General features: G+C 54.1%; 4 protein-coding genes across 4 annotated transcripts; 2 read left to right on the forward strand and 2 right to left on the reverse strand.

The window, feature by feature from the left end:
- Positions 1 to 9,213: 9,213 nt before the first annotated feature.
- CH63R_02808 (uncharacterized protein) lies at positions 9,214 to 9,549 on the forward strand (the record flags this gene model as incomplete). Its single annotated transcript, XM_018297783.1, has 1 exon — positions 9,214 to 9,549. The coding sequence occupies one exon, from the start codon at positions 9,214 to 9,216 to the stop codon at positions 9,547 to 9,549; it is 336 nt and encodes a 111-aa protein (XP_018162599.1).
- Positions 9,550 to 12,517: 2,968 nt separating this feature from the next.
- Positions 12,518 to 17,868, reverse strand: CH63R_02809 (ABC transporter transmembrane region; the record flags this gene model as incomplete). The annotated part of the gene is made up of 6 exons (XM_018297784.1): positions 12,518 to 12,855; positions 13,229 to 13,297; positions 13,452 to 15,959; positions 16,019 to 16,634; positions 16,685 to 17,488; positions 17,557 to 17,868. 6 exons carry the CDS (start codon positions 17,866 to 17,868, stop codon positions 12,518 to 12,520), a joined length of 4,647 nt encoding a protein of 1,548 aa, XP_018162600.1.
- A 4,410-nt stretch (positions 17,869 to 22,278) lies between these two features.
- On the forward strand, positions 22,279 to 23,289 carry CH63R_02810 (uncharacterized protein; the record flags this gene model as incomplete). Its single annotated transcript, XM_018297785.1, has 1 exon — positions 22,279 to 23,289. The coding sequence occupies one exon, from the start codon at positions 22,279 to 22,281 to the stop codon at positions 23,287 to 23,289; it is 1,011 nt and encodes a 336-aa protein (XP_018162601.1).
- Positions 23,290 to 24,110: 821 nt separating this feature from the next.
- CH63R_02811 (uncharacterized protein) lies at positions 24,111 to 24,650 on the reverse strand (the record flags this gene model as incomplete). Its single annotated transcript, XM_018297786.1, has 2 exons — positions 24,111 to 24,545; positions 24,603 to 24,650. The coding sequence occupies 2 exons, from the start codon at positions 24,648 to 24,650 to the stop codon at positions 24,111 to 24,113; spliced, it is 483 nt and encodes a 160-aa protein (XP_018162602.1).
- Between the last annotated feature and the right edge of the window lie 850 nt (positions 24,651 to 25,500).

The following is a 25,500-nucleotide window of genomic DNA, read 5'->3' on the forward strand; positions in this document are numbered from 1 at the left end:
TCTACTAGGAGATCCGAACAGGTGCTTGCGCCCGCGCCCGGTGGAACTGTCAAACATTCTTCTCGGAGGTGCTGGAGAGAAACTAACAAAAATCATAATTTGTGTGAGTGCATGAAGGTGTGGGAAAGACCCCATGTCGATGAGCAGGGGTAAGAAGTAAGACAATGGTGGGCCGGGCTGAACGACGCACCGGTCGGCAGGTCTCACGGGTCTCCGTAATTACATGACTGGCTGCGTTTTGGACGCTGATTGCATCACGTTTAAGCCCATGATGGTCATCCGAGAACTTTCCTTTCTTCTCTCGCAGTGGCTGTTGCAAGCGAAGACTGCCTTGGAAGACTCCCTTGAGCTCTTCTCGGCGCCTCCTGGGACATTCGTATAGTGAGTGCTGAACAGTACGGCGTCTGCGAGGGGCCGTGGTGAGGTCGCAGTCGCCGACGTACCAGCAATACTGTCTATCCACTGAGACTTTCTTATTTGCATGCGGCCAGGAACGCTTGAAGGGTAAATGGTGGGCCCGGGTCAGGATGGGCGAACACAATCACCCTGTTCGATGGATGCGCGCAAAGCTGGAGTTGCAATAAATTAGGAAGAATCCGAACAGGAATTTACAAAAAAAAAAAAAAAAAAAGGTCCTACAGGCTACAGTATCGAATAAGACCAAGGTCATTGTTCGATCGGTTGTAACTGCGATGCGAGATTTGGCTGGCTGGACGACTAGTATCCAGTATGCGATTTGAGAGACATTATACTCTGGGTAGGGTTGTGGCCGAGAGCTGCTACGATGATTGGGTGACCGCCGCGCGTCCGCAAGATGTGTCATTGACTCAAACGTCTTGTCTCCCCGGCTGGTGTAGGTCTCATGGAAGCGAGAACATCGTCTTCGGTGATTAGGCGAACGTTCTGCTCGTAGCGAAGGCGCGGACATACATGGTGTATTATATCATGCCCTTGACGAAAGGCCAGGCCCAAGACTCGCTGCATCAGGAATGAAGACGGGGACCGAACGAGTGAGCTCGTCGAGACCAACTCACTGTAGCAGAGCGGGGATCTCGTACTGGTGACTTTGAGCGCGGTTCTTTTCTCAGCGAACAGGTTGCCTACCTACTACCCTTGCTTCTTTCGAACGGGGTTGGGCGGGGCGTAGGCAGGGGACGCCTACCTTACGTGGGCAATGGCCGTTCCTAGCTGGGTCCGTCACCGTCGGCTTGACCTTTTCTATTTTTTTTTGACAGTTCAGGGCCAGCTGCGGGAAGCGGTACGGCGCGGAAGTTAGTACGTTGGCTGGCAAGCAAACAATTTTTTTGATGGAGACCCGGCGCCACAAAATAGTCCCTATTCGTCGTCGTTTGTGAAAAGTCCATAGGACAGGCCCATCCAAACGGTTTCATTTGCTGATCCCGGTGCGTAAAGTACCTCCCCGTTGGCCGCATTCCATGGCAAGTCGTCGACTGACGGTCAGGGCAGACCGTGAAGCTGGGGCCGCAAGATGGGATGAAGCCTGCAGTAGGAGCGGATCAGAACCAAGCATGGCGTGTTCGGGGATGGTTCCGAACGGGGGTTGGCCTGTCGCGACGCCCTTTGCCCCGATGTCCCCCTCGCATGCTGGCGGCGTTCAATCCATGGCCCGACCTCCTTGTACCGATACCTGTGGAATTATCAGCTTCCGGGAGAGAAAGGGAGTCAACCAAGGACAAACACCAAGCCAGTCCTCGCCAATTAGGGCCCAGAATGCAGAAGACGGCGAACCGCTGATAGACTACTGCCGCCTTTATCGAGGGCTCGAGCCATGTTGACCCACCCGGGATAGTCAATAAGAAAGGTGACGAGGTTCGGTTCAATGTGGAGAAGAGTGGGCGACATTTAACGGCTTCATTCCAGCATCGAGGTACTTGATGAACAGTCTTCAGGCACAAGGAATGCAAGAAACGTTGTAGGCCGAAAGAGGTGTGTCTGCTCCCTCTACAGCACGCGTGTATCCATAGGTAGGTAAGTAGGTAAGGTACACAGAGACGGGGGGGTGGGTGGGACGGGTTTTCTCAGAGCCCCTCAGGCAATGGATGTATTCGTACGCACATCGCATACCTAGGCCAAAAGAACGTGGTTGGGACACCAAATGGCATACCTCGGCAAGGGACTGCTAGTTGTACTGTCCAAAAAAACCTCCACAGTGCCCGTCAGCAACTTGGTCGTGGGTATGTAGGTAGGTGTAAGGGCGCGCACTCGGTGTTTGTACCACTCACGATTCGTGGATGTAAAGAGAAGAACGGCTCGTTGAGGGACTGGTGCCAGCTCTAGAGGCATATGCACACGGGCTCGCGACAGGTGTGGGCAACAGAACGTAGGCGGTGGACGGGGGAGGATGGGATGGACGGAATGGACGGGTTGTCGACAGGAGTGATTGCTGGGAGAGGAACGGCCTGAACGACGATCATGAACTCGGGTAAGGAAAAAGGCGGGGGGGGGTTAACCTTTGGGGGAAAGGGTAACGTCGTGGTGAGGCAAGGTAGGATAACGGTACGTACCTCGGTACCTCCATCCTCCACCCTTCTGCAAGCACGTTCTGGGTGGAGAAAAGGTAGGTAGTGCGGCCGCCCAGCTTTCCCCACCAGTTGGAAAAAGGATGATGCAGCATGCTAGGTACCTCTTAGTGAGTGTACTTACATACGCCATACATCCAGCGTCAGTGCTAGCACCACCCGTCGCGTCGTGCTGACCATGTCGGTTTGCTGGGATAAGCTATCCGCACCTCCGTCCCTCTTTCTCTTTCCCTCCTCCGTCCCTCCCCTCCGTCGGCGGAAGCCATGCGCGCGTCCATCGCATGTCAAGCAGGCTCAGGAACATGATGGTGAGCAGACAAACACTCCAAGGTCTGCAGACTGGGCCCTGCAGCCGTGGGTAGTGCACCCATTCGGTTTACTCCCTGACTGGGGCGAAGTGTGGGGGGAGGGAGGCCACATGAAAGGCATCTCGACAGAGTGCTGTGCCGGACTGTCAACCGCGACTTCTTCAACCAAGCATTTGTGATTGTGCCGCACATTGCAGGGTCAGTAGGGAATAAAAGGTGATTGTCAGTATCTATCCGTATTCGGAAGTACAAGCTGGATGCCTCGGCTAATTCCAATTATGAGGCCGTGTTTGATGCATGCTGGGACAGAAAGTGCGGTCCACCTGCGTCTGTCGACACTTGCGGCTTCAGTGATAGGCTCGCATGCCCGGTCCCTGGATCTACGTAATCTCGTACTTTCATCGACGCCAACTTTTAAGCATGCCATATCGTGTTATGATGAAGGATTGGACCCTTCCTCGGGGATCTCGCGCACCTTATCCTTCTCGCTCTGATGTGTTGGACATGGAATGTCTAACCTCGACCGGCACAAATGATTGGTCAAACAGGTGCGCCTTGACATCTTGATACCTGAAGCCCTCGGTCCGGGACACCGCGGCGATGAGGGCTGAGTGATGCCCGTCTCCAAAGAACGGCGCGGACATTTGGCCAGCGTCCCCGGTCATCAACCGAAAGAATTGTCGAGGTATACCTACGTACGGAGTGCCTAGGAAGGCAAGGAAGGAAGCTTAAAGTCCACAGTACTTGACCCCGTCTAATGTCCAACACGCCTTTCCCCCCAGCTGTCTAGTTGGAACTTATTGGTTCCAGACGATAAGGAGCACCAGGGACAGAAAGAGAGAGAGAGAGAGAAGAGGGTCCGAAATCTCTGCCCTAGTCATCGCGGGTCCAATTTGAGTCCCGCGGGGGCAATGGTCTGATGTTTATGATGCCTGTTGCCGAGAACTAGGCTGGCTGCGTACCTGGTATTAGCAAAGCAAAGTGAAGCCGACAGCCACCTTGAACCAAATCGATCTTTCCGAACCACTGCGGGATCCGGCGTAACCCCTCCATGACGGTATGCTAAAATAGATCCAGGGACTCGACTGACTTCGCCGACTTCAGTGTCTTCCGAACACATGGAAACCGACTGAAGACGTCAGGAGCTCTGTCATTTGGGTTGCACCAAGCCAGCGTTTATTAGGTAACTCGAGAACGCTCACCTTGGAGGATGGGGAAGAATCCCCTACATACTCTACACGTTGCAGGTGTGGTTCAACCCGAAGAGATCTAATATTGTCATGTTTCAACTTGGATGCTCGCATGCATCCCAGCCGTGTAGATCCACGTCGAGCTCCGGCGCAGTTCTTTTCGTCCTCATTCACGCGTATTTGGGTAGTGTACTGTGTACGCAATAATGTTCAAGCCCATCACAGGTTGGAAGGTACCGTGATACATTTGATTTGTCTTTCTTTGGAATATCCATCCGATACCTACCTAGGTAGACGAGGTAGCCAACCAAGCCGGGGAGGATGCCCGCAGGGAGGCGCCTTCCCACGTTTCTCAGGACTGGGGCAACTTAGGAAAGCCAGTCGTTCCTTGGTGTCTTCCTTCCTCGATCGTGGTCTCACAACCTGTGATTGGCTCGAATGCTGCATCGTTTTGGCCGCACCTGCCATCAACAAGCGTGGCTGAACAGTGATGGCAGTTTTGATTTGCACTGTGCTCATCCGTACCAACTTGTTTGCTCATAACGAATGCTCCCCCATGCGAGCAGAACCGACGTATTCCTGGAAACCCCTCGTCAGGGCCAAATTAGAGCGTCAACATTCTCAGCGACTACAGCTCATTCGGGGCCATCGTACGGTCCACCCGGAACCTAGAGGCTAGAGACTAGAGCAGTCAGTCGGTCATCCGACTCTGTCACATATTGCGCCGGCTCGTCTCGAGCGATAGTGCAAAAGCAAGATATCGTCACATCCTATCGATCCCAAACTGCCGGCCCGGTCGAACCTTGGGCTCCACCACGCTAGAGCTGGTCTTATAGTGCCTCCATGCATGCATGCTGCGAGACCACCACTTGCTGTACGGCTGTCCGCTGGCTTCTCGCCAACCAACCATGGCTTCCAAGGCCACCGTAGCCAGAAGCATGTCTGAGGCAATGTGGTTAGTGGGGGAAACTCGACGTCTCAGCACAAAACACAGAACACCCGCGCACAGCCTACCATCGCAGGAAAAAGCAATGTGTCCACAGCCACTTGTTTTGTTTTTGCTTTTCCTGCTCGCCACAGCACTTTTTCTCAACTGACGAGTACGCAACGATCGTACACGTGTACCCGCCTCGATGACCGATGCATTTTGGGCCAAAGCGGACCCCGAGGGCTTTCGGGTAGCTGTGGGCACGGCGCTCCTTCGAGAGGCTTGCTCGGTCGCCAACGCGTACGCCCTGCCCTAGGAGATCGAACCGAACTGTCTCGCAAGAAGAGATGCTGGAGACAAGAACCACTCTCTGTTCATCTCTCTTCGGCCTCTCCGATTCCGGGATCACATTGTCCTAGGCACAGTACATGATGATGTCTAGACGCCACAGGTCTGTTGTACGCTGGCCGAGGAACTCAAGCAAATGTGTCTAGCGACCGTGTCCTGGACCCAGAGGCTGTGTATGCAGGTCTGTCGTTCGCAAACCAGTAGTTCGTCATGACGGGCTGTTGGCAACGCCTCATCGAAATGTATGCACAGGTCGACCTTTCTGGCCACTTCCGTCGTTCCGCCTGCACAGTGGTCAGTGTGTGAAGAAGAGACGCTCTACCAATCCCTTGGAATCGTTGACAAATTGATGTTGGCTCCATCCTTTTCTCCCGTCACATACCCGAGAACTCACTGTTGCGATAGCCTCCCAACCTTCCTGACAACGTCCAACAGCTTGTGTGGGGAGCAGGGTACAGCGGCTACAAAGTTCTGCCGCAACGCGAAAATGGGAATGCTTTTATTACTTCGTCCGGGCAACAATCCACCCACTGACTCAACTCTCGAAACCACTACTGGCTGCAACAAGGGCGACGGTGGCGGCGACGAGGACATTGATACCCTCATGACAGGCAGCAATGTAAATTGCACAGTGATCATTCAAAGTGTCCATTTTCAGGTTCTGATCATCTCAACCTGTCACTCCGTCGCAACCCCTGGGCTGTGGGGAAAAGAGCTTCGGGCTTGAATCCAACTTCATTCGCAGCACCGTCGATGTTCCCCTGAGCACACCTTCAGGTCATCATTCGCCGTTCCCACAGGGGTGGTAGACGTCCCAATGCCGTCACGACGAATAACGGTCCTTTCACACTTCAAGTCATTCACTCAGCACCTCCTGGGCAACCAGGGGAACCCCAGGTGAGCCCCATAAGACCGTTAACATTGCACTGGAACCTGGGCGGACCTCTCCACTTATAACCGTACTTTGCCTGTCGCCACGGATACAGCCCGGTCTGACAGCTCATGTCAACCCACGATTGGAGCCACCTCCGCCTCCATTCTCTCCTCTTCCGTCACCTCGTGCTCCAGGGGGTCACGCGGGCCACTTCTTGACGGGTTGTGGTGATGGAGCTCGAACAGGACGCGTCAATGCCCCTTTGCTTGCCCGGCTGCCCGCTATGGAGTTGACAGAACAGTTCTCGCTCAACGTTTGCTTGGCAGAGCATTGCCTGGGGCAGATAGAGGGTTGGCCGCTAGCTTGATGTCTGTGTCGCCGGATGTGTGCTCAACATGGGACCTTCGCGGCGTGCTAAGTTACAGATTGACTTTACTTTGCCAAATCGACTTGAAGCGTCAGTTTTAGCCCCTTTTTTTGACTTTCAACCCTATTTCAACATCAGCATTCGCGGGCCGTTCCTCGAACATGGTGCACGCTAAACTCCGGCTCGCATTCAAGATTCTAGAGTCTTCCGACACATGTGCATCCTTGTGGACTTTGTGGCATGTGCTGGTTGCCTCGCGACCGTCGATAGCCTGTATCGCACATTTACCATTAGACTGGTACCCAGGCCTGCGAGCCCACCTGTGCCCTCTCTGGTACACCGGCTCCACGGAGCCAACCAGAGCGCCTGTCGTGGCTCGCAGACCAGGAGAAACAGGACAAGAGCCAGGCACTCTTACCTAGGTATATCCTGGGCACTCATCACCCCAGTACTCTGTGTTCTCCTGTCATTTCCGTCCTAATCGAAATATTTCTCTGGTGGGCTTCGCGAACGATGGTCTGGCAAGGATGAGTGGCCGTACTGAACAGGAGGTACGGAAAGCCGTCCATCTCGATGGAACACAGCCAATCTCGGGGGTTGTCTCTTTTGAAAGGTCGCGCCTGCATCGGCGATTGATTCCGGAGCTCTCTTCCAATCTTCGACGGGGCATTATCGCCGCGGAGAACGACCTGGTGCTACTTTGGACAGATACGCGCAAAACAGCAGTGGTATTACAGGATGTTGTTGGGACCGCCACAGATTCAAGTCGGGAAATGGAAACGGCCAGATTTGGACGTTATCGTTGCAGGTAGCCGGTCCAATCAACGTGGATCTCCCATGGTATCATCACCGTCACTGTCACCGTTGCACGGCGCTGACACATTGCAGCCGTCGTCGTAATATTTATTGCTCTCGATGGAGTGTATCGGATGCGCATGAAAAGATCCCGAACAATGTCATTTTCGTCCTTGTCATGGCGGGGCTCGATCATGCTCGATGGACGACGGTTCTCAAGCTCCCTCGAGCAATCGATGCCAGCGGCGTTCGCTTCAAGTGTTCTCGCTTGCCGGTTTCCTAACACGCCAGCGTCACCGCCATCGTTGAGGTACCGGCCGTTGGTTCCACAAGGTGGCTTAAGCCAGAATCATTGGCCCCGACATGGAAGACATCTTCCCAGCCAGCGTTGCCATTTAAAACACGAAACGATGACCGCAAGGGTGTATTCGTGGTACAACCCGGATCACGAATCCCTTGCCTGTAAGCATGCCTCCATACCAGCACCCTCCATCTTACAAAGGTACACACAGAGGCAAATGCTCTTCTGGGCTACACGGCATCGGCGGTGCCACAGCAACTCAGGCGGCCGCCGCGCCAACTCTTTCTTTGACAGCCAGGGAACAGCTTTGGCGTTTCCGGGGCTTCACCGCGCACCCATGACCATACAAGAGGATGCCCGCATCATACAAGGCAAAGTTTTGGTTCCTCTGCCAATCTATGATGGGTGATTCGCCGCTTCGCTTTCGGCTCCTCGCTGTCCGCTCACCCCTGGTCCGAGACCACTCGGCAAAGGCTTTATCTCAACAAGATATTCCTGACGTCCTCGATGAGTGGACATTTACGACGTTCAGCGACCGCGTCTACACTTGTTTCTCGACTTTTGAGCTAAAAAAAAATCATCCGAGGTATCACGAAAGGGTAGACAGGAGTTCTGGCCCATTGTACAATCGGGCTTGGTCACCCGGCGCCCTCTGGAAACTCTATCATATATGACCGCACATGCTTCGTCTCCACCCAGGCTACGAAAGGGGCCTTCGAAGAAAGTCTTTCAATAAGGGGCGGATATCTAAAAGGGGTAAGAACCCGTTTGTATGAGAATACATTCAGGTACCAGTCCAACCATCTCGGATCCTCATTCCCAACCATGTTCGGCCAGCCAGGTGAGTTCGATCGAACCCCATACGGACGACCATTGAGCCGCCATGCCTCTTTGGACCGTTCAGCAATGTTAGATATACGCTGGATGTGGCATTCAAGACAACCACCAGTGGGTTGGTTGTTGCGACCTCCCAAGTTCAAGGCACCTAAGAATAATAATCCTTTATAGAAAGCATGGTTAACTAAATGGCAAGTTCAAGGCGTCGGCGCTGCACCGGAGGTGCGAAGTAGAAGGCAAAAGGGGGCGTTCCAGCGGGAACTGAGGTCGGATAGGTGGAAGGAGATTTCATAGAGAGTCCGGCTGATATCTGACGTGTCTGATCCTGCGTACTCACCATATCAGTGAGCCCCCGCCATTGTGTTCTTTGGAATGATTATTCTTCGGCGCGGTCGGCGACACGACGATATCCCATCGGGTCGTCGTCGATGGTGTTCTTCCCCGCCGTGAGTCAACTGTGCTCAAATTTCGAACTGCGAAACCACATCACGGCTTGTTCACCATTGCCATTCTGCCTACTCCAGACCAAGAAGCTACCCTTGCAGCGATGGCCCCGATGCCGTGGTCCTCGAGCTCCGGCCGTGCCTTTCCTCACGACGAAAACCGCCCTTGGTCGGGCTGCCACGACTCAACCTTCGAGCCTCCTCCAACGACGCAACGAACGCGATAAGTACGGGTCCATGTTTTCCAATCAACGCTACATCTTTCCGTGAGCGCATTCCGAAATGCCTTCACCGCCTAAACGAACTCGATCATACACCAACCGGGGGTGGAATTTGGGTAGAGGTTGTGCAACCCAAGGGGATCAGAACCTTGTAGAAATGCCAGATGGCCTTTTCGAAGACTCTGTTTACCTCAAATACCGTGCCGCAGTGGACCATACTTTGTGCGCCGGCGGTCTGCTCCACGCCATCCGTGGTATGTCGACAGGATACTGCAATTTCTGGGGTTGGGCGTCCATCCGAGTGCTCCCATCGATCTGGGAACCTGCAGGCCTCGAAGGCACAGAGGAACCTCGCGAGCGACCGCTGGCATGGAAAGGCCTTTTTTATTTTATTTAGCAACGGGAATGGTTTTCTTCCAAAGAGAGGGCCTCGGACTGTACTCGCTAATCATTTTGCATCGCGAGTGCTCTAGACGACGACGTTGGTGTCCGTGAAGATTTTGCCTGCCGCTGTCCAAGGTTTCGCTCGAGTGGCGAGACACCGACGCTGGCTGTTCCCCGTCGTGGACAAGCTTTGCTTTCGAGTTCCGTTTCGATCGGAGGGGCATACTAGAAACACAACTGGGTTAGGTGGTCTGCCAGACGATTGTGCAACAAATGGGCGCCGCTAGGCTTGGTCTTGATGAGCATGAGCCTCCTCCATCGGTACATATCGTTCGCCACCGCCTTGTTTTTCGAGGGCGCAATAGTTCCATCCGAGTACTTGCGGCCTTGCTGTGCTCGCTCGGGTATCTACAGAATACGACGGGCACCGAGGTTGGCAGTGTAACATGACGAGAGGGTTGCCGCTCTGGACACAAGACAGGAGATGATGGAATAGGGGCAGGGGCTCTCTGTCAACACACACGCTCAGAGAATCTTAATAGTTTGAAGTAACATGATGATGCTCCGCCATTCTCGACAGTTTTTGAACAGCCAATCGCGTTTCGGCCTCTTGTCTATGGTTCCCGGCCAATTCACTTCTGGGTCTTCGCAGACGGGTAGGTTACCTGTTTCCCCTTCCATCCACCAACGCGGATTCGGCCATGTTAAGAACATGAACTCGGCACGCGGACCAACGCGAGTTGCAGGTCAACCGCGGATCGTTGAAAGATCGCGAGCTATTTCCAGTCACCCACCCTCATGTGGTGAGTGACTGACGCTGCCTTGTAAGCTACCAAAAGAGAATCCATCAAGGGACCTGCTCAGATTAGGATCTCGGCCAGGGACACGGATATACCTCAATCCGTGCTGTAGGCCAACCTAATGGGCGAACCTCTCACGGTTGAGTCTCGCACAGAATGAGGCTGAGGGAGAGGCCTGGGGAAGGTAACGCATCCACCTCAAGGAGCTCGATCGCGTTACGATACCAAAAGTCTTGCCAGTTCCCGCACGTGGAGACGTTACACCCGCATGCAACACACTACTATCAATGGAGCACCTCGGAACTCTCTCTCTTGCGGTGGTCTTGAGCTTTCCATTTTCCTCGTCAATGCCCAGCCGTGGTATATGGTGGAAGTGATGGAACAGTGACATCTTTCCTGATTATCGATAGCTGTTTCGGACGATGTCCATCTACTCCGAAACCACTCCAAGGCGGGAGAAACCCCGAATCTGAGTACCCGTACTGCTGGCCTCTCTCATCATTGTAAGAAACAAGTGTTTTCTGCTTCAATATCTCGGCCGGGTATTGGGTACTCACTCCAGGTCTGCTGAGGGTTGAATTAAGGAGCAAAACCCAAACAGACTTGGCGTGCTTTTTGGATTTCCAACATCGAGCATGTGACTACCACAAGGAGATGTGGCACAACGAGTATGTATAATTCCCGTGTTGAAACTCATAGAGGGAGAAGCCCTGGGCGGAGGCAGTGTAAGATCCGGCTTTGAAAGTCTGCGAGTTCAGACAGATGGTCTCTGTTTCTGTCCCATACCGGAGCACGTCATGCGTGGTTCTTCTCTTTTGAGAAATTCCAGCACCTGGAACCCCCTCAGGGCACTTCCAAAGTCCAACCTGCGACGCGGGAGGAAGAACACAAGCGGCTTCCTATGATGGGACAATCTTCCATATACCTTCCAGCGTACTGTGGATTCACTGCCTCGGGTCGGGGTTCTTTCTGTTCGTAGCACCACTCGAGTGGGTACATGACTGCAACATCAATGGCAACACCAACGACAACACCAACGTCCATGACAAACCGAAGTGGACTTGTATCGTTTACATGCACGCGCCAGAAGAAGCCGGTGCAAATATTTCGCGAGGTCGATGCAGACACCTAGTGTTCCCTCTAGTGTTCCCACAACAACCCCATCCGAAGCCGCATTCTGCATTCCGTGGGGTATCACAACCCTCGCCTCCCTTACACAGTCACGAAAAGGAGAGACAAAAGGGGAAGGGGGAAAGAAAGCCGTCAGACGCACTTTCCCTCTGGTTCCACGAACCCGATCATGCTCTCCTCACGTCACCCGGAAGGCACCCACCCAGACCCCTAAACCGCCGGTAAGCCATCAGCAGCCGCGTCTGCCCACATTCCACGTCGCACAAGACCATCCCCTCCCCCCCTTCCCTCATGGCCATTCCGCCACCGAGAAGGGGAAGCAAGAATGAAGGCACTAAAACAAGGTGACGAAAAAATGGTGTGCCCCGAGGCCCCCCCCCCCCGCCCCGACGACCACACAGTCAGCACCAGCACATTTCGAAAGCCCGCACCCATTTCATCCCCAACCAACTCATCCCGTAAGAGATGAGGGGAAGAAAGGAGGGCGGCTAATGGGATTGGGTAGAGATGAGAGAAAGGGGCGGAGAAGGAAGGGTAGCCGACGCAGTGACAAGGTGACGTTGGCAAGTATGTTGCACACCCACCATCAGCCAGCATTGGTTCGACGACGGGCAGCCGTTGGGCAGCATCCAAACATTCAGCAAACCACCCGCGACGTCGGTACCAAGCATGCAATTTCCTCTTCGATGATGGGCGGAAGTACAGGGGAAGTAGATTCTCAATCGCGTCAAGGTCCTTGCGGGTCATTCTACAGAGATGCTAGTGTATGCCTTTCCTCTTGTACAAACCTATACTAATCCCTCCCGCCCACACATACATACACACAGCCTTCCCCTCCGTTGGGATATTCTCCCCGCAGACTACCAAATTTTTTTTAATTCAAGGAGAGAGAAAACACCGCATAGTTACACAAGAACAAGCGCTCTCTTTAGCTTTCTCTCTTTGCCTCGGCCCCCACCTCGACAAATGCCGCTGCGACATTTCTCATCACCGTCTTCTGAGGTCCCACAGGCCTCGCCGTCTGACCAACTGCCTTCTCCGTTCACCCTCCTATGACGATGACTCTGAGGTATCCAGACCGGCCTGCTTGACCAAGCCGTAGAACACGCCCTGCTTCTTAATGAGCTCCTGGGGCTTGTCAAACTCCACCACCTCGCCCTTATCCAGCACGACGACGCGGTCGCTGTCGAGGATGGTGTTGATACGGTGTGCAACGGTGATGATGGTGCGGTTCGCGAACAGCGGTGACCGCAGCGTCGTCTGCAGCATGGCGTCCGTCTCAACATCGACGGCCGCCGTCGCCTCATCCAGCACGAGGATATTGGACGGCGTCAGCATTGCCCGAGCGAGCGACACGAGCTGCCGTTGACCCTGTGAGAGGTTGGAGCCTGGGTGCGAACAAGAGTCAGTCAGCAATCGGAACATGCGGCTTACCAATGGTCGCAGTCGCCATTGTCTGTGGTGCCGAGCGAGTGACGATGAGAATCATGGCGGGGGAGGGGCACATAACGGAATAAGCTGGCACGAGACATCCACTGCATGCGTGGGAGATCATGCAGGGGACTCTCAATGTGGACATGGATGCATGTAAAAGATGACGGTGACTACCCCAAGTCACCCAAGTCCGATGCAACAACACAAAGTTTCGACATAGCACTCGGGGGGCACACGATTGCAAACAGTCGTGGACGATGAGGCGGGGTGGCCGAGAGGGGGCAAAGCCGACAAAAAGCGAAGAAAAACAAACGTGCGATAACTCACCTCCTTCATTGATCGTTGCGTCTAGGCCGCCTTCCATGCTCGAGACGTGGTCCTTCAACCGGGCGTGTTCTGTGATGGCACCGTGCATTAGCCCCAATATCCGTTGATGGAAGGCGGGAATTGAAAACACCCTCTCATCGAGGGGGTGGGCGGGGAGGTAGCAAAACGGTTGGATTGGTGAGGGAAGGAGGGAGGGGATGACCGCTCGTCTTGCGTTACTTACCCAACACGCTCCAAAGCTCCGTGTCATCATGCACGTTGGCCGGGTCTAAGTTGTCTCGGACGGTGCCCTCAAACAGGGCGGCGTCCTGGGGGATGATGGCCAGTCTCCTGCGCAGGTCCAGCAGTCCGATGGAGGACGTGTTGATCTGATCGATGCTGATGTGACCGGCGGTCGGCTCGATGATGCGGAAAAGCGCCAATGTCAACGACGACTTGCCCGCTCCCGTGCGGCCGACGACGCCAATCTTCTCGTGCGACTTGATGTCCAAGTTAATGTTCTTCAGCACGTTGTCCAGACCCTCGCGGTACCGGGTGCTGTAGTTCTTGAACTCGAGAGAGCCCTTGGACGGCCAGGCGACAGGCGGCCTGTTGCTCTTGACGATCTCGGGGGCTTCGCTCGGCAGACGGGCATATTCGAGAACACGCTCCACAGACACAATGTTTGTCTCCACTTCGACCGTCTGGCGCACAATCCAGTTGAGCGACGTCGTAATCTGCAAGGCATAGGACATGGCGAGACCGACGGAGCCTTCCTTCAACGGTATGTCGAATGCAACAGTGATCACGGCAAACCCAGCAGCGGCGAGGATGACCAGAGCACCGATGAACTCGAGGCGCACGGCCAGCCAACGGTTCGCACTGATGGACGGGAAGTACGCCTTGAGATTAGCATCAACACGCCATTCGTTCTCAAGCTCGAATCTTTGCTGTTGACGGTAGGCGCGAATCGTCGAAATACCCCCGAGAGACTCCTGGAAATGGGCGTAGATGGGACTCTTGGTAACACTGTCGAGTCTTTTGAGCTCGCGAGAAGTGCGGAGGTAGTATCGCTGAATCCAGTAGTAGATCAACGTGATCGGGATGATAAGCGCAGTGAACGGGGGCGTCGCGATCGAAATGACCGCCAGTGTGAAGCAAGAGCGAGCAGCATTGACGAAGAGCATGTTGAAAGTCCTGGCGAGGACCTCGTCGACTCTGTAGATGTCACTCGAGAACCGGTTCAGGATGCGGCCAGTCGGCGTGGTGTCGAAGAAGGACATGGGAGACCTGAAGATGGCGTTGGCCATCCTCTCATGCAGCTTCCTTGATGCCTCGATGGAGCAGAAGATCCACAGGATGAGCGTTTGGAGGACCGTAAGAAGCGAGGAGCCCATTCCGACAGCGAAGTAGATGCCGAGGTAGTAGCCGACGTGCAAGTTGCTACCTGCGTTCCGGTTTTGATCGGACCATACATTGAGCCATGCAGAAGCACCAATGTTTGCCGTCTGAGAGGCCAGCAGGGCGACCAGGTAGACCCCGACGGCGACAATGTTGCTGTTTTTGGCGTACTCGAAGTAAACGTTCCATTTGACCTTGCCCTGCTCGACGTGCTCCTTGGTCTGCTTGGACTTGCTGCCAGCAACTTCTTCGTCGGTAAGCTTGCCACGGGGTCCCCTGAAGCTGGCGGTGCTAGCGCGGCGCAGGGTTGCCATGCTAGAAGATCGACCTTTCCTGTTCTTCACGGAGGCGCCGGTCTTGATGGGTTCCATCTCTGGGAGCTGCTCTTGGGCTTCTTCCATCTCATTCTTCTCTTGGCTGCTGCCCTCGGCTTCGATGATGGTTGATGTCTCGCTGCTAGAACCGCTGGAGCCGGCGGAAGAGGGGCCTGACTCTTGCCCGGCAGTCTTGATGAGGTCGTTGACCATGCCCTTCATAGCCACAAGCTGCTTGTAAGTTCCGCGCTCGACAATCTCGCCATCCCTGATCATTGTGATGTAACTGGCCTCGGTGAGCACGGCGATGGCGTTGGTGGCAAGAATTCGCGTCTTGGTGTTCAGCAAACCTCTGGGGCCCAGGACATTCTCGATAATGTGTCTTCCAACGTGAGAGTCCACCGCCGAAAGAACGTCGTCCAGGAGATAGATGTCCGCTCTGGCGTAGACGGCACGGGCCAAAGCCACACGCGCCTTCTGGCCACCACTCAACGAAATGCCTCGTTCGCCTACAACTGTCTCATCGCCATCGGGGAGTTGTACAAAGTCATCGACGAGAGCGCAAGCCTTGACGGTCTTTTCGTAGAAATCGGGATCGTAGCGGTAACCGAAAACGATGTTCTCCTTGACCGTAGCATTCAAGATCCAGGAGCCCTGGGCGACGTAGGCGGTAGTTCCGTGAACATCGACCTGGCCCTTGACTTTCCAGAGATCGCCCAGGATGCACTGCAAGAAAGACGACTTGCCAGAGCCGACTCGTCCAACAACACAAGAGAGTTCGCCCTTGTAGGCTGTGAAATCGATATCCTTGAGGGCCTCCTTGTCTTCGTGGCGGTTCCAAGAGAAAGACCCATCTCGGATGACGACAGTTTCCTCTCCCATCTCCTCCGGCGCCGGCTTGACCGTGATCGCATCAGATTGGATCTCTTCAGCGGTCAGGAAAGAAGTCAAGCGACCAACGGCGACACTGGCCTCAACGATGGAGGTGATGACCATGGGAAGAACAGCCAGGGGAAACGTGAGGAGGTTGAAGAGGGCTGAGCAAGTGGTGTCGTTAGCAACTGAGCACCGAGGTTCGAGTACCGCCACAACTTACTGAGCGCGGGGAAGACGATGTCTGCGGTCAAAGGCTTGTCCTGCGTCATGACGAACACGGCAAAGGTCGAGCAGGAAACGAAAAAAGGAGCAGTACTCCACGTGAAGTTGGCGAAGGCCTGAGTAGCTCCAATCTTGCGCAGGTTCTTGAGTTCGAGGTCATTGCGGACGAAGTTTAGCTTGTTCATGAAAGCGGCACCCCAGGCGTATAGCTTGATGCTCTTCATGTTATTGATGATCTCGTTGATCAAGCGGCTTCTCTTGTCCTTGTTCTTCATCTGTTCCTTTTGCAAGTTTCTCATGATCCTGGCAATAAAGCCATGCGCGGGCATCATGATGATCATTACGCCAATGCCAGCAAGCATGGACCAGCCGACCAGCTGATAGAGAGACACCATGCAGATTATGATCTGGAAAGGGGCAGACCAGACTTGCTGGGCAAACTGGGTCAGATCCTGCAGACGTTGTGCGTCAACAGCCATGTAATTCACAATATCGCCAGTCGTCTTGGAGGCGCGACCCTCGTTAGACAGCTTCATGGACTTTTTATAGATGGCAGATGCCAGGCCACCCTTGATACGCATGCCGGTAACGAACGCAAGCTGGAAGTATTGATGCTGCCAAGAGGTTAATGAAGCTGGAACCATTTCTAGGGGGTTAGACTCACAATCATGGAGGTCTGCAGCACAGCGATCGCGAACATAGCCAAGGCAACGGCAGCACCCTGAATGGTGGGTTGGTTCTTCTCATCAGGCTCGTTCCGAGAGCGCACGAAGGCGATGAGGTACCGGAGAAGCTGCGGCTGTACATACTGCGTGACGTCGTTGACGACCTTGAAGAGCGCGGCTACCGCGTACGGACCGCCGTAAGCACGGAACATAGCGAGCCACAATGAAGGGTTTTTGTGATGCTTCAGCTCGTACTCCCACGCCCGGTTGAACGCCTCTCCAGTGTTTTTGGTCTGATCCTTCTGGGCAAGCCCCCACAGGTCATCTTCGGTAAGATACTGCTTGTAGCCATAGCGCATCAGGGGAGTCATCCACGAGAAGGTCAATAAGGAGAACACGGTAGCGTATTCGATCGGACATTCTTCCTCATCAATCAAAGCCTCATATGCGCTGACCTTCCTCGGCCACAGCCACTCGATCAAGAACTCAATGATAGACAGCCCGAAGCCCACGGTATAAGTGATGAAGTATGCCGGGCTCGAGTCATACAGCTGCTGCGAGATCAGAGAGCGGAGCTTGACGGCGTACGCAATCAGAAGAAAGAGCCAGTAGAATAATACAACGCCGTTCGGATTCCGCAGACGGGCGTGCTCGAGCCATTGGATGGCAAAGATGACGCCAAGGGAGACGATCGTGGCAACAGTCGTCCAAAATCTGAAGTCGCCAAACCAGATGCCGGGGTAGTTATTTATTTGGATTCCGAGCTGCACTGCGACGTCGGCGATGATCAATCCGAGAAGGGCCTGGAGAGGCGAATTGTCAGAGCAGAGGTACGGGAGAAGATACGGTGGGCGCGAGGCAGGTTACTCACTTGCTTAGCCCAAAAGTGCCAGTCTTTGGGAGCGTCAGTCGGCCTCTTGCGCTGAAGAAGCCAAGCTATCGCAAGAGATCCAAAGACGACACCAAATACTGCCACGGAAGCTATCCATACATCGATAAAGCAGGGCGTGAAGTCGTATCTGAAGGGGCTCATGGGACCCCAGCCCTCCTCGTTACCGCATAACGGCTGCTTGAAATCAGCGGTCGCGGACAGGTAACTGCTGCCGAGCTGTCCAAAGCGGTGGAATCCGGTAAAGGACCCCGTGTGCAGGACGCGTTGCGACGAATAGTCGGAATAATCCATGACGAATTGCTCTCAGCGGTTCCCCAAGCCCGCCTATCAACGCATGCTAGACAGCAGAACGACTGTAACTTTCCGCCGGGGTTTGTGTTTGGGGGTTTATCGTTTCGGGCGATTGTCGCAGGATCTCTCGCTCTCAGTCTCTCTCGTCGCTATTCGGTCTATTATAACGGTGGAATAGTGTATGTAAGATGTATATACCGGAAAGAAGAGAACACCGACACGGGGGCGACTCTGTCGTGATGGGAAAAGTTTTGAGAGGGACGACCTAGTCGGAGTAGAGTGCATGCGACGTTCCGCAACGAAAGGTGTGGTGGAGGTGTTTGGCCCCAGATCGGAGTGCTGCGACGTGACGCTGCTGCACGGTTTGTCAGCGACTCAGCGTCGTTTGGACGCTGCGGGAAACGACGTTCGGGTTCGCCCCGGAAGATGACCATTGGACTATGGACCACACAGGTAGGCCGCTGCCCAATCATAAGGCTCACCGTAGGAGTTTAGCTCTCAGAAAAGTGGGGAGCTATGACGACCTGCATCGAGTCCCTGTCCCGCATTCGGCTTTTTGACGATACATGTCCGGTACCTCCGATGCGTGCACAGTTGAGAGCGCTCGCTGAGCTAAGGACATGTTCCTCGTCTGGAAAAAAGCCGCGACCGTACTCTGTACTGTCTGCGTCTTGCGACTGTGTCCGGCTCGAGTCTTCAGCCTAGTCTCGTCATCCAAGTATTATCGCGGACCTGAAGTCGCTTAGTGACACAACTTTCTGAAATACAATGAAGAGCCATCTAAGAATTGATGTCTAGGAAATCGACGTACCTATCCACACAGATCTAGGCACTTAGGTATGGGACGTAGCTTGAGCACAAACAGCATCGGGGTCCGACATCTTAGCTCTAACGGCTTATCAAAACATACGCCTCGCCTGTGTCTTAAGTGTCTTGGGCCTCAACCTTGACTGTAGTGGCACGTCTCTGGGTGCAACATTGCTTTTTGTGGGTTGTTCTGATCCAGGTATTCAGTTTTGGCATATCACAGAACGTCTCTTCCTCCACGTGTCGTGTAACGAATGACTCGGACGCGATCGATCATCCACCGGTAGCACGCTCCGTAACTTGGTACAGCACCCAGAGACATCAAATCATGGTCTTCGAGAGCGGTGATTGTTAACGCACGTTCCCGTCCAGCTGGCGCGCAAGAGACCAACACTGTAATGGAACTGGTCACTCCGCACCGGCCCATGAATGCGATCATTGCGACTGCTTTTTAGGCAATAATCAGGCAGTGCCTCCCGCTCTACTCCTTTACGTGTCTCCCTGCCTCCCCGTAAAGAGCGTCTGTACTCTCATGACCATCGCGGATCAAATATGAGTCCATGCTGCAAACTCCACTGAACCACCGCGACCGGCGTCGTGCACCATCTCGAGAGAGGCGTCTGTCTCAACGCCTCGCTGAACCGTGACTCGCTCTACCTTGGCTTGCGTCGCTGTGGCCCCGACAGCGTTATCTCCAAGAAGGTTCTTGAGTTACATGGCTCTACTCAATACTCCGCCTCCTAGCAGGCTTGCAACATCGCCTGCTTGTCCATCAGTGCTCCATGTGTGGCGATACGTACGCGAGGCTCGATTTCCTAGACCAGCACTTTGCGTCTCCGGTCCATCAGCAAGCTTACTACCACTATCTCTGGAGGGCATGCAGTTGCGGGTTCACCATTTTGGCAGCCGCGGTAAACCATCTCGAGACTAAGACCTGTGACTTTATGATGTTTGACGCAGTCCAGAACAGTGTCGGTCGGATGTTTGACCCGCGGGGCATGGCCTCCTTCTAAGAGCCAGCCAGCCGACACCGAATGTTAAAACACAGCTGTTCAAGCTGCTGGTCAGTCATGACTATCTTGCACTGCTGCCCCAGCCATCCGAGCTTGGTACGGATGTTTCATTCCGCGAGTTGATCTATCATGCTTGAACGATTGTAGTGTACTGTACAGCAGCCTTGTTCAATCCCAGAAATTCAACTCGAACAAGCGTCTTGACACGGATAAGATAGCTTTTCAATTGCGGACCAAACAGACCGACAGCTCCTCGTGTACTCTGTTCAGGTTTAATACTCTCCTGCTCGGGTCTCGTGAAAGATATTGACGTGAGAAGGCTGCCTTTGAATGACCATGAGTCTGAGACGCCTTTCATTTGTCTCCCACGTTAGCCACTTAGCCTGATTGCTATCTTTCTTGCCATGCGAGAGCTGTGGGCGCTACACCAGCCTTGAGGAGCATGGTGTTCTCCATATCGAGAACAGATAACCACATCTTTCGCTCGTAGGAAGATGTTTCCAAGTATGGATCAACAATATAGCTTTTGCCACTGACGAAAAGTCCATGCCTAACCGTTTCCTTCAGCACAATACTCCTTAGAGGCAAGTATCCAGCAAAAAAAACACTTCACCTGTCTTTCCTCTCATCAAGACGATGCCACCATAACCCTCTTCACCATGAGATGGCCATACCCAAGGCTCTTATGCCTGTAGCCAATACAGGGCCCAGATGTTTGCAAAAGGGAGTAGAGTACAGGCGTTGTCGTCTGGTTTCATCATCATGGTCTCCTCCTCAATCAGTGAGTATCAATAGTTGATAGTTACCAGGCCTCTGATCAGTTCAAAGTCACTCCTAGGACCAAATGTAGCGCCTCTATCAAATGCCTGAATGGTATATCAAACCTCATGGGGTTGTCTACCAGGGAGCCCACTCAGAGACCAAAAGACCGAATAACCGACTATCAGACCGTTTCAACAACTATAATGCAGACGAAAAGAATCCAAGTCATACATTCTACTCCCTCAACTTTCAATCGCATCGTCGCCTTAGGCCTTAGCATTGTGGGGATACTGGTATTAGCGTCACGAGGGTTCTGATGGCTGCTGCTCTATTTCCGTGAAGCAAAGAAACCAAGCTAATACTTCCTGTTAAAAGCCAAACTTCAAGTGTTGGGATACTAGCAAAACCTCTGTGGGACGTGTAGCATCACACGCTAGCAGTTGGTGACTATAGAGCTCACAAGTGGCCTATGACTGTAAAACAGGGTGTGTGTTGGAGCACAAGCATGTCGCCCAATCAGAGAACATAGTCAGCGGAATGCAACAGTGTCAGTCAATAGCCAAATACATAAGCTCAGTGCAATTTTCGCATGTGAATACTCACTGAAGGCGCAGCAGAGTCTTGGCGCCCAAGATCGAACCTCACCTAGGGCGGGGCCGAAGGTGGGCGGAAAAAGACTAGGCGAAGAAACGAAATCAAGTCTGACAACAGATGGATGGGCCATCCTTTGGACAATAAATTTTTTGTAACGCAGTTGTCGTTATGTTAATATATACCGACGCTTCTCCTCACAGCGCGCACGCAGCCTTAGGATTTCGTGGCAGGGATACAAGAGAGAGTCAATGGAGACACCATGGAACTCCTGTCAGAGTGAGATGCCACTCTACCAGTAACCACTGGCCTGTTCACGGCACAGTTATTCCTGACAGTTTCAAAAAGAGAATCAAGATGCTACCTTATCCTCAATCCATACACATACCCAGAGGCGTGTTTCACTGCGGGGGATTTGAAGAGATTCTAATGAAATGACCAAATCAGCATTGGGTTGAGGCCTACTGATTTTCAAGCCCCCCCTGCGTCTGCTTAAAATCAAAAGTAACATGGTTAAGGTGGATCGATTTTGCTTTCGGGTTCCCAAGGAAGCGATATTCCCTGCTGCCTAACAATCGCATCGAATGCCCGTCGTGTTTGCCGAGTTTAGTACTACGACTAACTGCACGGCGTCGAAACATGTTAATACAACCAACATGCAGATGAGGTCGTATTTGAAAACAAGTCTGGCTATCACTCAACCCTACAGGACGTTAAAGACAAACCCGTCATCACCAGGCTCGGACGTGGCCTGCCATTCAACGTCTACGTCCTGAGGGGTACGCGGGGATCCTGCATCTTATCAGAGCAACGCGCCTCAGCAAGGGTCGCGCACGGCATGCATTTTGGCTTATCGGACAACGTTGCAGTCTGCTGAGCCTCAAGAAAAGAAAAAAAGGGAGACCAAGTAACTACCGGTCTGCCTCACTCGTCCGGAGAAATGAGAGTTACATCGGACGTTGGCTGGTGGGCTCAACCTTATCTCACAGCATGTGGTGGGAAGGATCTTAGGTACCAACCTAGGTAGGTAAGTACGCGGGAGGAGAGTTGCCAAGACTCCGCAAACAGGAAACCTTCAACGCCGCAAAAGATAAGATAAGCCAGAAACGACGTCAAACCAGGACGACCCCTCCAGCGAGCATCTTTCTCCCGAACTTTAATCAACTTCACCTCGCGACTTGGTGTTTTGACGACGACGACAACATTATCTAGCCATCGTGCTGGTGGAAAACTTGCGATGACGAGCCCGCCAGCATCGCCGCGAAGGCGGCACATTCTATCATCAGTCAACCCCGAAGAGCGTCGTGAGCCGGCGCCGCGACTCACCAAGCACAGCTCGCCCGCTCCCGGCGCAACTGAACCAAAAGGGGAAGAGACATCAGCGGCAGGCGATGGCGAAAACCTACAGCCTAAGCCATCTCGTATCCGGCTGAAGTCGAAACACTCGAGGTCGAGCCGGTCGCATCGCGACCGCGACCGCGACGATGCCGAGGACCGTTCCTCCCATCACCGTCACCACCACCGTCGGCGACATCGAAGGCGATCGCGATCCCCGACCCCGCCCGACCCCTACGAACAAAAGCCCCTCGACCCGGATGCCGCGTTTCGCGAATCCCTCTTCGACGCGATGGCCGATGATGAAGGTGCGGCGTATTGGCAAGGCGTCTACGGACAGCCGATACACGTTTACTCTAACGAGCGGCCCGGCCCAGAGGGTGAGCTGGAGCGAATGACGGATGAAGAGTATGCCCAGCACGTCCGGCAGAAGATGTGGGAGAAGACGCACCAGGGCCTGATCGAGGAGAGGGCCCGTCGGGAGGAGGCGCGGAAACGCAAGAGTGAGGAAGAGAAGCGGAATCGAAAACTGCAGGAAGACATGGAGCGAAGCCTCCGCCGCGGAGAGGAGCGCCGCAGGAAGAGAATGTGGACGCAGCTCTGGGAGGAATATGCGCAGGCCTGGTCTGACTGGGCCAATGACGTGGACAAGATACCGTGGCCCGTGGAGAGCAGGCTGCGCAGGGACATCGGTGAGAAGGAGGTCAGGCGGTTCATTGTCAATGGGCTGGCGGTGGAGGAGGTTGGCGAGAAGGAGTTCGCCGCGAAGCTACGCGAGGAACGTGTGCGGTGGCACCCGGACAAGATGCAGCAGAAGCTCGGCGGGCAGGTGGATGACGGTGTCATGAAGGACATCACGGCAGTTTTCCAAATCATTGATAAGTTATGGGCAGATACCCGGTCGAAGGCGTAGCAGGAGGGTTCGGTCCCGACGTTCCTTCGACCAACCAGTTTTTCACGGCGCAATCAAAATGGGAGGGTTATTTTTATTTTTATTAACAATCAGGCGCAGGCTCTCTGGCCGCCTCGGCAAACCCGGTGGGATTCGTGACCAAAAACCAGTTGTATGCTCCGCGTTGCTTTTTGTACTTTGAAACACTGTGTGAAGCAGTCGAGGGGGGGGAGGGGGGGGACTTGGAGGGGAGGAGACTGGTCTGGCCAAGGGGGCTGGAGCTCATCTATCGCATGACGGGCTAGGGCGCCTGCGCTGGGAGAAATGCACTGAGCCGGAATATGGAGTTTCTGGCACGGAATACAGGTGTGATCTGCCGTATTGCAGACACTATTGGAACAAGTGGCCCCTGGTAACTTACCCATGTATGTATCAGTCATGATGCCACCATTCTCGTCCGAAAGGGCGGTGCTGGCACATTTACCCGGTGCCAAGATGTTGGGGGTGTGACCAACCAACACGCGTGGAACGGCAGACAGAATTTCTTTGACGAATCCTGATCTAACAGGTTACACACATCATACTCCACTCGTGGGATAGCCTAGCAGCTTCACAAAAAACGTTTCATTTGAGTAATGTACGGGTTGATGTTTGATTTGATGTACAATTTGTACTGGTATTACATCATGATATCTCTCTGATAATCCTATAAAAAAAATCCCAAACAATGCTGTAATATCCGTTACCACGCACCGGCGGAAAGGTGTTCGATCGTCACCGCTTTAACGCAAAAAATGTTGATTTAGTGATTCATGGCTTGCAATCGGGATTACAAGTTTTGTTTAGAAGTTGGCAACGACGGCAGCACCACCAAAGAGGGCGCCGAGAGCGACTGCGGCGGTCTGGTGGGCACCAGCGCCAGGGGAGGCAGTGCCGGAGGCAGTACCACTGGCGGTCGCGTCGGAGGCTTGCGAGGCAGCGCGGCTGGAGGCAGATGCGATAGCGGAGGAGGCGGCGGCAGATTCCTCAGAGTTGGTGGCGGAGGAGAGGGCCTGGCTCAGGGAGCTCTGCTCGGCAGCGGCGGAAGAGGTAATGGAGCCGAGGCGGGACGAGGCCTCGCCGGCGATGGAGGAGGCGGCGCCGGAGGCACTGCTCAGGATCTCAGAGGCGCCAGACTCGAGGGCGCTGGAAGCAGAGCCGATGATGGAGCTGAGCTCAGAAGCGCCGGGGACGGCGGGGGTGGTGGGGGTAGGGACGACGGGAGTGGTCTCCTGGGCCTTTTGAGGGTGTGAGCATGTGGATTATAGGAGCAGTCAATCAGGAGGGTAACTTACAGCAACCAAGGAGACGAGGGCGAAGAGGGTGGCAGCGGTGAAACGCATTTTGACTGATTTGATTTGGGTCGGGTGGTTGAAGATGGAGGTTATTTGGTGTAATGGAGAATTGGTTCGACGGATAGGTGGATATAGAGTACGGTTGAGATGATTGATAAAGTGGAAAGAGAAGAGGAAAAGTCGAGGGAGCTGGTAGAAACAGTCTTATATATCCGGTTGTATGCACCGTTCCGCGAAGCCAAGACAAGTCCCGTCCTTTGTCTCTCCCGTCTCGATTCGTTCCTCCACGCCCCCCTCTCCCTTCCCCCTGGCGCCGAGAAAAGCGAGGAACCACTTCGACATCCTCCACAAAACTGGGCAACTTGGCGTGTCAGCGATGAGGTGAACGGTACGGATATTGTCCAAATGATGGGATTCCTCCATCTCACCTCCACACGCCCCACCCCCCTATGCCTCGGAGGCGAACACACGACAGCCTGGGGGGGGGGAGGGCTTGGGCCTGAGACCAGGTTGCGTTGCTAGTCTAGCGGACCGCGGGTGGCACTCCGAGACTGGATGGCACGGCGCGGACTGGGAGGCCTGGGTGACCCATGTTCGGTGTGGTTGGTAGGACGGAAAGGGCGAGAGAGAGCAGAGAGAGGAACAAACCGAAAGACAAGAGAGAGACCCGCATCCTCACGTCATCCCAACGATAACTTGTTTTCAAGCTGAGAGGCTGGGCCGGGGTATTCTGAAGCTCGCAGCTCAAAGCTAGCCCCTGTTTCTGTATGAGACTGGCAGGCGAGGGGATATTGCAGCTGGTCAGAATCACGACCCGTCGGTATTCCGAGGCCTTACTTGCGCGGGTAGCCAAAGCAGCAGCCCGCAAGGCTCTTGTCGTGCATGGCTCCAAGAAGAG

The sequence above is a fragment of the Colletotrichum higginsianum genome, chromosome 2 (genome assembly GCF_001672515.1).
Source record: "Colletotrichum higginsianum IMI 349063 chromosome 2, whole genome shotgun sequence".
Taxonomy (NCBI): domain Eukaryota; kingdom Fungi; phylum Ascomycota; class Sordariomycetes; order Glomerellales; family Glomerellaceae; genus Colletotrichum; species Colletotrichum higginsianum.